Source organism: Mauremys reevesii, linkage group 21 (assembly GCF_016161935.1).
Source record: "Mauremys reevesii isolate NIE-2019 linkage group 21, ASM1616193v1, whole genome shotgun sequence".
Lineage (NCBI taxonomy): Eukaryota > Metazoa > Chordata > Testudines > Geoemydidae > Mauremys > Mauremys reevesii.
Window position 1 is genome coordinate 13,946,176 of NC_052643.1, and position 13,039 is coordinate 13,959,214.

At 40.0% G+C, this 13,039-nt stretch overlaps 1 protein-coding gene across 8 annotated transcripts in view; it reads right to left on the reverse strand.

Moving 5' to 3' along the window:
* Positions 1 to 13,039, reverse strand: part of PRDM16 (PR/SET domain 16) — a 438,392-nt gene that overhangs the window by 35,860 nt on the left and 389,493 nt on the right. For all 8 annotated transcript variants that reach the window (XM_039509457.1, XM_039509456.1, XM_039509455.1 and 5 more), the window contains 3 exons: positions 9,123 to 9,225; positions 2,804 to 2,999; positions 378 to 525 (listed from right to left, as the gene is read on the reverse strand). In XM_039509457.1, the coding sequence (XP_039365391.1) occupies positions 378 to 525; positions 2,804 to 2,999; positions 9,123 to 9,225 (447 nt within the window). The remainder of the gene's footprint in view (positions 1 to 377; positions 526 to 2,803; positions 3,000 to 9,122; positions 9,226 to 13,039) is intronic.

Genomic DNA, 13,039 nt, shown 5'->3' on the forward strand with positions numbered 1-13,039 from the left:
ATACATAAAGTTTTGCTTCTGAATAGCTAAATCTATCTGCCTGACAACATACATGCTTCACAGTGCTCACCTGGAATCTAAAGAACCTTGCAATGTTTGGGAAAAGGCTACGAGAATGGTTGCTTGCAGGTAGATTGGGTTCCACATCCAAGTTTACAGGACTGGGTTAAACCCCAGGCTGAGGAGTCTTTTCTTTGCTTCCTGTTACTCACGTTACCTTATTCTGAATTATGGTTACAATGGTCATTCCTCAAGAAAGTAAAACCATGTCGATTGCCACTACGTTTGATTATTTCCGCTGAGTCGTTTCTCCAGCTCACCAGGTCTTTTCCTGGATGACGCTGTGAACCCACGCTGCATCATGCCCTGAACCATACCTTCACACAGTTTTCACATTCAAATCGTTTGCCACTGTCATGTGACATCTGGTGACGAATCAGGTTTGATTTCCAGTTGAAAGCCTTTGGACATTGGTCACACTTGTACTCCCTCTCCTCAGTGTGGATGATCATGTGCTGCTCCAAGCTAGGAAAGAAAGAGAGCAGAGAATTCAGGCACACAGCCACAATAAATGAACCAATGAATAGTGTAGTCCTCCACTGGTTCTAATTTAGGGACAGGCTGAACAAGACACTTGCTGACAATGGAGCTAAGTTACCGTAATCCTGTTCTTTAGGGTCACAGTACTAAGGAGGTTTGAGAGAGACAGCGGTGATTAAAGATGGTGACAGACAAACAGGTCAATAACCACTGTTTTTTTCAGACCTAACTAGTTGACCTGCTGCTTGTCACAAAACATGACTTCAAAATCCTTTTAAAATAAAGTGAACAATGTATTAACAATGAAGGATGTCTCTAGGGAAATTTTCTTCTGTTTTTCCTGTTTCTTTTGGCATTTAATTTCACATTTGAAAACGGGCCCATTCTACCCTCCAAAGTTTGTTATGTTTCATGAATTTTCTCCCTCAAAAAATGGACTGTTTAGTGTGAAAAAGAGAGAAAATGGACCCCAATCCTGAAGGTCCATGAGGGAAAAAACTAGTGACAGAGACTCCAGCAGGATCCCGGCAAAGAAAGACAAGATATTAGCTATTGCTGCTGAACCTATCATGTTGCCATTTTCATGGGCACAAAGCCCGTAACTTCCCAGAACACTGGGACTCAACATTTGAAAGAAACGTGATAAGGTGCAAACACATTTCACTTTTAAATGTCAGACATCTTTTATTACTTAACTCGGTGATTTCAACTTCTGCCAACTGGCAGCTTCTCTCAAACCAGGACGATGATGGCAAACCCAAGTGGCTACTGGAATAGTGCCATTACAGAGATAGCTTTTCAAAGAAAGCTGTAAGCTGCTGTATTTCCCCCATGCCAAAGTGTTCTCTCTGCCTTTTCATCTTGAGTATGTGTGTCAGCAAGCAGCTCTCCTGCTGAGCCAGTAAACCAGGGGGTGACAGTAAAGGGAAGCCAATGTGATGGGTGGTGGGATCGGTAGAAAGGGCAGGAAATTCCTCTATTGAGGATGAACGTAAAGTGTGGTAAAGAAGATTTACCCCATTGGCAACTCAAGTACCAAAAAAGCTGGAAATTTTTCACCCTGTAAACCCCGTGATCCTGAGAAAGGAGGAACATTTGCAACTCCCATTGGTTTCAAGCATAGATCAGTGGGAGTTGCAGATACTCAGCTGTATAGATAAATTCCACAGAACTATAAGATTTCATTTTATTCTACACATTCTTTCACATATAGTGCCACTCCCGCACCAGCACAACCTGTTCTGTCCTTCTGATATATTTTGTACCCTTGTATTACTGTGTCCCATTGATTATCCTCATTCCACCAAGTTTCTGCGATGCCTATTATATCAATATCCTCCTTTAATATGAGGCACCCTAGTTCACCCATCTTATTATTTAGACTTCTAGCATTGGTATACATTGGTAAAATTCATAATAAAGGGCTAGAAGTTGTCTCATACTTTAATGGTTACTAAAAAGAAGATACTAAATTGAAGATATCCTGTTTTTTCATTCAGTTTTTTCCCCCCTCAATGAATTGTTTCTCATCCACTTCAGAACTGATTGGAAAACAGAAAATATTTTTAAAGAAAATTTTCACTAAAAATATATTTTAACAACGTTTTGTTTTGATGGAAATTTTTGGATCACCTCTGTAAGACAGAGTAGGAGACAAAGGCACCTTTGTAGCCCTACAACAATGTTTCTCTGGTACAGAACCTTTCCTCATTGACTTCAGTGCTGAAGGAAGGGGGCCTATTGAGATCCTTTTTTAAAATGGTCCTCATGCTGGGTTGACAGAACTGATCATCACTGCTTGTCCATGGAACTAGCATAGCATAGGGAGAGGCAGTACAATCATACCAGCCCTGCCAATGTGCCTCAGTCTTGACCTGACAAGGGGGAGGTGGAATTCAGTCACATGCCTGCTGCTGAGATGGCCAACAATCAGAGCCGACTATCAGGATGGATTTTCTAAGGCAGCGTGAAAATAGACAATGGATCATGACAGTGGACCCTAGGGCATGAACTGAGACCACAAACTCATTCAACATGAGCTGCCAACCAGCTGCCTGATTGCGAGTGATTTTCTGAAACCCCCTGGTCGGAGCAATATTCAGAATGGTGGCCTACAGCTGAAAAGCCACAATCAAGTACCAATCCTGAGCCCTCCAGCTCCCCCTTGATTCACGCACTTCCAAATACTATTTTGTGTTTGGATAATTTCTTCTAGCTTTCCACATCCCACTAGGTAGGTGAGTTCCTGCTATCTCAGCAATACCTGTATTTATTGGGGAACATTCTCTCACAGTCTTTGCACTCATAGACCTGCCCGTCTAACCCTTCCTGCTTGATCTCCTCGTTCAGTGTCTCATACAGCGAACTGACGGAGTTGCAGGCGTATTTCTTGTGTCGCCGCAGGTCCAGCTTTGACTGGAAGAGTTCATCGCAGTCCTCACAACGGAACGTGTGCTCTTCTAAAAACAGGAAGACAAAAATAGTTCAATGTCAGCATTAGAAAGTCACAAATAATTTCAATTCTTTTAAGCAACTATTTCGCCTGTAAATAAAATGGCATACATGCCACATAATCTGAACATAGCATGTTTGCATGCTGCAGGTACAGAATGCACATCCATAAACTGGGCTGGTGCAGTTAATATCAAGCATGAATGGCGTCATTACAAACGTCACACAAACCAGAGACCATGACTTTCAGAATGCTCTTTGCTGCCGAAAAGTGCCTTGACCAGCAGCAGCTTGAACTCCCCTGTCTGCTTTTTGTCCTCAGCTCAGCTGACACCAACAGGAGTTACTGGATTTACCCAGGGTTGGGTTTTGGGTGTCTTTTTTATTTGTGCAATTAAATGTTTTTAAAAATACAAATAACTTTGTGGCTGTTTCCTCCAATGGGCCTGCCAAGAGGCAGGAAGGAATGCTTTGCAAACCAGAAGGATTCTTGTCTCAAAAAAACCTGTAAAAAGATGATAATTATATTTCTGCTAGGAAAAGCTCCTCTGCTTTAAGCCAAAGTGGAGAACACACTTTTCAAGGGATTCCCTTTCCCCCAGTCCTCTAAGCTGGTTATGTAGCAGCCACAGTGCACTGTGAAGCAAGAGGAGTTCGAAACCAGAGCACCGTGCAGTGAAGAAAAAAGGAGCCAAATTCTTTGTTTAAAAAAAAAAGATCTAATGCACATAATAAATTATTGTAGTCAAGGTCAAACAAATTAAAAAGAGGGCAGCTATTATTAAGTTTATAAGGCAGCATCCTGACTATAGTGCCAAGTCAAACAATCAGTGCAGAGCTGTAAATTTTCCAGGAGAACGACTTCTGTGAGGGAGTTGGGACAATCCGTGGTTTCTCCACCCAGCAGTCAGCTTGAAACAGAAGCTTTTGAATGACCATTTAGTTTCTTTATGCTGGATTCCCTCCCTCCTCTTTCTCACTCCTCACTCTATTTCTGAAAGTCTTCTTTGCAATTCAAGTTTCATTCTCGCACTTCAAGAGCTTTGCTGCAAATTTAAAGCCTGTCGTTAACTCAAAAGGCATAATAAAAATATTATTTTTAAAAGGACAGAGCTGATAGTGAATTTCGTGATCTTGGCTAATATTGTTAGCGTCTGTGGTATAAGAAAGGAGATGAGCAGGTGAAAGATGGGAAGCATTCCTATACCCTCCTTCCCCTGTCTCTATGAGTCTCTGTCTGCCCGGCACTGGTGTTTCTAAGATGTGTAACAAACATTTTATCTGATATCCTTGCTATAAGGTACACATGCTAATCGGCACAAACTTTTGCACAAAATATCAGCATCCCCATGTCTTTGTTTTACAAGGCCCAAAAGTGTGTTTGGTGTAAATCAGGAGGACCACCTCTGGAGTCAATATAGTTACACCAACATAAGTGAAGTCACAATCAGATCCAGGGTCTTTTAGTGCTTCCTTGTTTGTGATTCAAATATTAATCCTCCTCTCTAATTTTCAATACTGCCTAGTGCTATGTAATGAAACTAAACAATATCAATCATAAATAATAATTACCACTCACAGCACTTTGTACATCAAATAATGTTAAGATATTAACTAAACAACTTGTTCTCACAGCACCTCTGTGAGGGAGGTCAGTAGTGCCATTCCCATTGGACACAGGAGGAAAATGAAACACTGAGAAGTGAAGTGACTTGCTGAAGATGAGACGAATGGATGATGCGAGGTGGGCACACAAAGAGAAGCAAATTAACATTTTCTAAAATGAAATTTTTATTCAAATATTTTTTATCCAATTTTGAAAAAAGGGGCAAAATTGGTGAAAATTTCACTTTTCCCCCTCCCTTTTCAAGTAGCTTAGATGGATAATAGAATATGGATCTGATTCTTCTGCGACTGTTGACATCAATGGCCAAAGTGCTCTTAGCCTCAGTGGAAGCTGGATTGGGCCCAGGGGCGGCTCTAGATATTTTGCCGCCCCAAGCATGGAGGGCCCGCTGGTCCCGTGGCCTGCGGGAGGTCCACCGAAGCCGCGGGATCAGTGGACTCTCCGCAGGCAAGCCGTCGAAGGCACCCTGCCTGCCGCCCTAGCGTCGACCGGCAGAGCGCCCCCCGCCGCTTGCCGCCCCAGGCACGCGCTTGGAGTGCTGGAGCCGCCCCTGATTGGGCCCCTTTTTCTAGTTTTAGGGGAAGAAACTATGTTTATTAGAGATCTTGAGAACTGCGCCAATATGTAAGTGACATGTTTTGTGTCACCGGGGAGGGAGAGCTGTAAACAGAAGCAAGAGAAGCTACCCAGGTGTCACAGAAGGTTGACAAGGCAGTGGAAGCTGCAGCACTCGTTGTGTTTATTCTATCATCAAGAAATTGTTTCTTATAAAATAAAATCATGAATGGACCGAGTTCTCAAATTACATTGTCACATTTGATGTGCTGTGATGGAATGATGTGATACAAGGAGTGTCCAGGCTAAATTTAAGACACCATCCACACACAGCCATTGGCTAAATTATGCCTCTTCTGGGACAGAGCTGAACTGGGCGGCAGGATTGGTGCACTACCTGAACAGCCTTTCCTTATCCTTGTCCCAGGCATAATGCATCCGGGGATGCTGGAACAGCCAGATGGGACTGTTGTTATAATATTGCAAGGAGCAGCCTGCACACCTTGTTTTGCAGCAAACAAATAGTTACAAACATTAGCGAGTTCAGCTCACGGAGACCCTTGTGTATTGCTACAGGGAGAGAAACTGCAACACAGATAAAGGCTAGTCTCAGCATCTTGTAGGAGTGGATGCCAAGTCACAGAGGAAGCTCAGAACTAAACTCAGATCTCCTGACTCCCAGAGCTGTGCCTTTGTCACTACATCATCCCTCTACCTCCAGTTTATGGTATTTGGGTTCATTAAGGGTTTTTTCCCCCTTTAAGCACAATACATAAAAACAGTGCCCTTCAAAAACAGGTTCCTACTTCAATATCTTAGCAAAAAGAAAAAGAAAAATCCAAGAACAACGAATTGCTGCCAGTGCTCAATGTCTTGTTTGTCAAATCTGTGGTTATATGCGTCTATCTTAAGTTCCATCAGTAACACTCAGGACAAAGCAGGAATGTAACAGAAAAATAAATCAGTGCCTAATAGCTTTCAGAGAAACCAAGGGGAACACAATTATGTGGCATCTACATGCTAATCTACCAGACTCAAGTCTCAAAGGAGTTCAAGAGCCCTACTCAAAATTCCTGCAGTGATAAGGGGTCTACTGCATTCGGCTGGGGTTTGGATAAAAGATTTTTATGATAATTATCTTTGTGTGGAACATTTTTGCATTTTCTTTCTTGTGCAATTCAGAGTTTAAACGGGGGGAGGGAGGGAGTGGGACAGGGGGAGGAAATCATTACCGAAGGTGAAAAAGTATTAAAAAGACAAATATTGGATGTTGGGCTATTACAATTTGAAAGCAATTAGCTGGCTAAAGCATGACACATTATTGGGAGGATGCAGATAAATGTTATATAATGACAACAATGGCGTATTATAGGGAACAAGGTGTTTTTGCTTGTTCAAATAAATGTCAATTAAAACCAAAAATGAAATCTCTGATGCAAAACAGATCATCCTACATTAAACAAAACAGCTTTGAGTTTTCGTCCTGATTTTGTGCCCCCCCTACTTTTTTTTTTTTATTACCGCAAATGATCACGGCTATATTTAGTTTTTATGACATTACTTTGAGGAAGAAACTACTCACATCTCTGTCTTGCTCTCAAAAACAGCATTAGTAGTTCTGAGAGAACACTGCAAAAAATTATTCAGAAACATGAACCTGAATACTTCCGTTAATTTGTATCATTTGTGTTTGGACTCTTTTTTCATTCATTTTTTCAGACTGCCCTTTGCAAAAGAGGTTTTTGGTAGAACCACTCAATAAAACAGCAAATATCAAACAAATATTGCAGAATATTCACAGAAAGTGGAGTTTACATTTATAATCCTAAATATTTTCATTAGAATTCTGAAATGAGGAGTTAAATTAATATACTCGTTAGGGAACAAAACCCAGCATGTGACCAGAATGTCCAACCAAAATACCTTAGTTTTCAAATATTGATTAGGTAAAGCAGTAGGCAAATAGCTCATGGGCAACCCACAGGATGAAACAGGTTTGTATAAATCAGTCATCAAATTATAATGAACAAGTTTGCACCAATCATGAACCATTCTCACAGTCAATAACAGAAAAGACTAACTAAATTCAGCTGATTGTTCACTGGAGATCATTCACCCTCCCTCTCATATTAGTCTTTAACTTTCGTCGTCACCAAATTAGAGCCAAACTCAAAAGCACATTAAAATATATTAGTTCTTAGCACATCAACAGTGACTTTTGTTTGGGAAACACAGAGCCCTTTACGTTTGCTTAGCTTTAGTTTCACATATGAGTTACAAAGGATTTTTTTAAAGAGGTGGGTTGTGTTCTTTTTTGATTCTTTAAAGGAGGCTTACAAGATTATATTTTCAAATTAGTTGTCTGTGGTTTAGGTTTTTACTTTAGCAATACCAGAAATAGCATGTCTGGTCTCCCCTGTTTTTGCAGGGTGACCACTTCCATAACTCACTTCCAGCCCTTGTATTGTGAGTTCTGTCACTTTAAATGAAAGGAGGAGGGATATTGAATCTTTAATGAACACATCCTCTTACCAAAATGTTGATTTCTGTGTTAAATAAGTATTAATAAAACAAAACAACACATAGGAACTTAGGAACTGTCAGACTGGGTCAGACCAAAGGCCCATCTGGCCAGGTATCCTGTCTCTGACCATGGCCTAGCACCAGCGACTTCAGAAAAAGAATTCTGATATTCTTGCCACCTACATAAATAGCCAGTTTTTAAAAATTCTTCTAAAACCAAAGCCCAAGTTGTAAACAGTCTATTTCCCTTCCCCTTTCAAAAACTTCTCCATATCACTAGTTTTCCAATAGTCAGAGTATTCCCCTGGAGATAAGACCTCTATTTCTAATGAAATACAAGCAGAAACCCCTCTTCCCTCTCCCTTTGATCTGGAAAAATCATTTCAGTCCATCTTTAAACATCATAAAAAGGGGAAGACGGCGGGGGGGAGGGGCGGGAGGAGAAAGGACATAAGCTCAGTTTTTTCCCTTTGCAAGTTGCCTTTAATTGCACATAGCAAGTGTATGGCATAGTCAGAAACAGAACCCAGGAATCCTGACTCACATTTCCTTGCTGTATCTATTATGAAACACTCATTCCTCCGTGAAAGCATAATGGCTCTTTAGATGTCCTGTGTGGTTACTGAACTTTAATAATTAGTATCAATGTATTTAGGGGGAAATGATTATGCTAATGTAAGAGCGAGATAAAAATGCTTAGCCCGTAGCTCTGCTCAATTCACAATGCCTCTAAGCAATGTGCTCACCCGTATGTGCCAGGCACTAGACCTGTCATTTCAATATGCTGCCAAGACACACACACATTGCTGGGCAACGTAGCAATGAAGATGTTAACTTTATTTGTGATCAATTCATGCAGCTTGTCACTCTAACTGTTCAGCTGAATGTCAGTTGATGATGTGGAGCCATCCATAGTTGGGGATTGGTCCTGCTTTGAGCAGAGAGTTGGACTAGATGACCTGCTAAGGTCCCTTCCAATCCTGAGATTCTATGATTCTACGATATTATAACAGCAGAATGGCTGTTCCAACTTTGCCTTGGTCACATTTGCCATGTGAGCTAAAGACACAGCATGGTTTGCAAGTCTCATAATGGTTTGGCTCAGTTTTACTGCAAACCAACCACCACGATCACCCTGGGAATTAATGAGATGCCCCCTATAGTATTCAAAACCACAAAATTCCTTAACATTATATATTAGTGTCGCTGGGGCTGTGTTTAAGTTAAAAAAAGGTTTTGCTCAGACTTCACTGACTAAGACAACCAACCTAGCCAGTGAGAAAAGGTATCACTATAAAACCTCCAAACAGGCTGCAGTTACATAAGAGAACAGGCAACAGTGCAGGCTTCATTTCTTACAGGATGTGCTTTTGTTAGCACCTGTGTGCACCTCACAACTGGGGGTATCCAGTAATAAGGGCCTCACCTTCCAGACTAGGTGGCATGTTCCCAAGAGAATAGGCACCTTCCTTCATATACACCAGCAGTTCTTCTCCCGGCTCAATTTCTTTAATAACTTTATAATAGACCTGGGGATAGGAAAACAAAAAGGAGACAGACACGTTAAATATGCAAAGCAACATTTTATAATTTTATGCAATAACTCAAATGATTCTGGCTAAGAGGGGAGGCTGTCACTCGATTTGTTTGATAATTGCTACTGAGAGCTCTTTCTCTGCCTTTATTTATACTCTACGTGTGTCAGAGTTTCATGCGGTTTGAATGATAAAGTAGTATTTACAGTAAGAGCCTCTCTTATCCAGATTACACAAAAAACTTCCTCCCCCTCCCCCCCCAAGGTTACTGAACTGATATTTGTTATTGTAAATGGGAAATAACATTGACAGAGAACTAGTCTTGGTCCCTGCCTGTCAAAGTCAGAATCAGGCTGGTGCTCAGAGGTTCAGTTCTTCAGCTGATCTCAATGAGCGGAGCTCCACGGACATCAATGGAGCTACACTAATTGACACTGACTATTTGTCTCTTCACAAATCCCTGATGCCATTTCTGTCCCTATTCAAAATATTGTCAGCCAGACTTGGTACTCTATAGGCCAAACATTTTGGAATTTGGTGAGTACAATACTGCACCTCTTAGAGATCGGGTTTGCTGCACTGAAGCACCATCAGGGGAACACAGATGGCAGCCACTCAAGGGCACAGCCCACAAACAGTCCTATGCACCACTTAAGCCTCCACTTAAACTGCATAGCGCAGGGCTCAAATGGTCTGAAAGAACTTATGGAGATCTCCTGCACTGGCGTGAGCTTTGACCACTTGTGTATAAGGCATAAACCTGAACAGAACCCTAGGGATACATTTATTCGAGAGGAATAGCAGTTGTTTTATTTATACAAGATGAACATTCATTGAATCCAAGAGACAAAAGACGACAATGCTGCAAGCAATACGTGTGCATCAACACATGGCAGGTACTATTTATTACGTACACGACGTCGTGTGCACTATTATTTATTATGCACTATCCAAAAGTGCGTTAGAGCCTTTACAGGACAAATAAGAAAAGCAGGATCCCAATAAGCTGACAGTCTATAGCCCTCCTTCTGCAAATCATTACATCTGGGCAGACACCTGCACCCGTGCAGATTCCCGTCAGTTTCACGCAATAACTGAGAGTAACAAACAACGAGGTGAGGAAGGGCGAAGGTTACAGTAATGAGATCACATCGTTACTTTTGGTATACGTGCCTGAGGTTCCTTTACATTTATTTATTAATTGTATTTTATACACACACACACACACACACACTCTTCTTGTGGGCAACACAGGAAAGAGTTTTTAGGAGCAAGTTGACAGAGGGAGGGTGGTCAAAGTTTGGGGGTCACCTAACAAAAGCCACAGCAAAGAATAAAGCACAGAAAGGGGAGTGTTAGAAGGAACCTAATGGTGGGGGTTGAGCTGGTGTTGCTGGCAAAGCAGAAAGGGAATATGCCAGGAGAAAAGGTTCAAGAAGTTCTGAACCTTGGATGTGTGGCCAAGAAGGTTTCCAATTTTCCAAAGAGTTTGCTGGACTTTGCCCTATTCTAATAGTAATACCCTGGGAATTCAATGGATATTAGCTATTAACCTTAAAAGTCAATTGCAAGGTTTTGTTAGCACTGGGCAATCCTTTTAGTGAGGGTGAATAAATACCATGATGTTTTACATAAGAGGCTCATAAGAATTTTCTTTTTTCAAGTTAATCAATGATAAGTCTCCTTCCCCCACCTCCCATGCAATTTCCTTCCCTGAGTATAAGCTAGATTTTATTCAGCACTTTCATAGTTCACTGATTTAGTAACAATAACTCAATCTCTGCCAATCTACCATTTCAGTAGGAAACCAACATACAGAATTCCTATAAGTCTAATGGTGTGTACTGATCAATATCCCTAGGATGAATATTTATTCACAAAATATTTCTCCATACAGACACTGCGATACACAAGAACGGCCAAATTCCCAGAAGTTCTGAGCATCTGCAACCCTAGCTGTATTCAGTGAGAACTCTACCTCATGTGAGTTGGGCCTTAATTGTTTCAAGATCTGATCATGCCAAAACTTACATAAATTACTATTTTTACTCCCATAAGGAGTCTCACTGAGTTCAGTGGGGTAAAATTGAATATGGTTACTCATCTGATTTTTTTCCCCAGAATAAATCCTTAGTGAGATCAAAAAATCTTAGGTACATATATTAATTAATTTTCCATATTACAGATGAACACAAAAGATGTTGTAAAACCAACGAGGCAGCCTTGTGGCACCTTAGAGACTAACAAATTTATTTAGGCATAAGCTTTCATGGGATATAACCCACTTCATCAGATGCATGGAGTGAAAAATACAGTAGGCAGGTATAAATATACAGCACATGAAAATATGGGAGTTGCCTTACCAAGTGTGTGTGTGTGGGGGGGCGGGGGTCAGTGCTAATGAGGCCAATTCAGTTAGGGTGGATGTGGCCCATTCCCGTGCATCTGATGAAGTGGGTTCTAGCCCACGAAAGCTTATGCCCAAATAAATTTGTTAGTTTCTAAGGTGCCACAAGGACTCCTCATTGGTTTTACTGATACAGGCTAACACAGCTACCCCTCTGAAACAGACATGGTTGTTTACCATATGCCAGTAAACTATCTCAAGTACTAGATTATTTATTAATAACATTTATAGTTTAGGAGTTTATGCAGCGGTGTGATCCTGGGAGTAATTACATTTAGAGGGAAATAATATCTTGCTTATCTCTTGTCTGTTGTTCCTCTTTTCTGTTTGCTTGTTATTTTAATTTGATACAATCTAAGAACTGCATTGAAATATAACCATGTTACATTACACATTCAGGACCTGGTTCTCCAAAACAAGTTTTGTCTGAGGAAAGAATTGGCCCAATGTGTCAGCATCACATATCAACTTACACTATGATTCATATTTTGTATCCTGTTAAAGAAAGAGAACAAACTGTAAAAATGTATTTACTAAGTACATAACTTTTAGTTTATCATTACTAGGGCTGTTGATTAATCGCAGTTAACTCATGTGATTAATTTTAAAAAAATCGCTATTAAAAAAATTAATCGTGATTAATCACACTGTTAAACAACAGAATACCAATTGAAATGTATTAAATATTTTTGGGTGTTTCTCTACATTTTCAAATACATTGATTTCTATTACAACACAGAATACAAAGTGTACAGTGCTCACTTTACATTATTTTTTATTACAAATATTTTCACTGTAAAAAATGATAAACAAAAGAAATAGTGTGGCTGAAATAGGACTGAGTGGACTTGTAGGCTTTGAAGTGTTACATTGTTTTATTTTTGAATGCAGTTTTTTTTTGTAGATAATTCTACATTTGTAAGTTCAACTTTCATGATAAAAAGATTGCACGATAATATTTGTATTAGGTGAATTGAAAAATACTATTCTTTTGTTTTTTACAGTGCAAATATTTGAAATAAAAATATAAAGTGAGCACTGTACCCTTTGTATTCTGTGTTGTAGTTGAAATCAATATATTTGAAAATTTAGAAAACATCCAAAAATATTTAAATAAATGGTACTCTATTATTGTTTAACAGTGCGATTAATCACGATTAATTGTTTTAAACGCGCGATTAATCACAATTAATTTTTTTTAGTCACTTGTCAGCCCTAATCATTACTATTCAGTAAGATATCCTCACACATTATCTGCCGTAATAAGTAGCATTCAGGGAGATAGCTTCGATTCAATACATTTTGATTATTCAATTAACATTACGTATGTCTATGTTGAAAAATATATCTGGCTGGTCTAAACACAAGTGAGAAAGAGAAGACAATTACTTTTCTTATTTT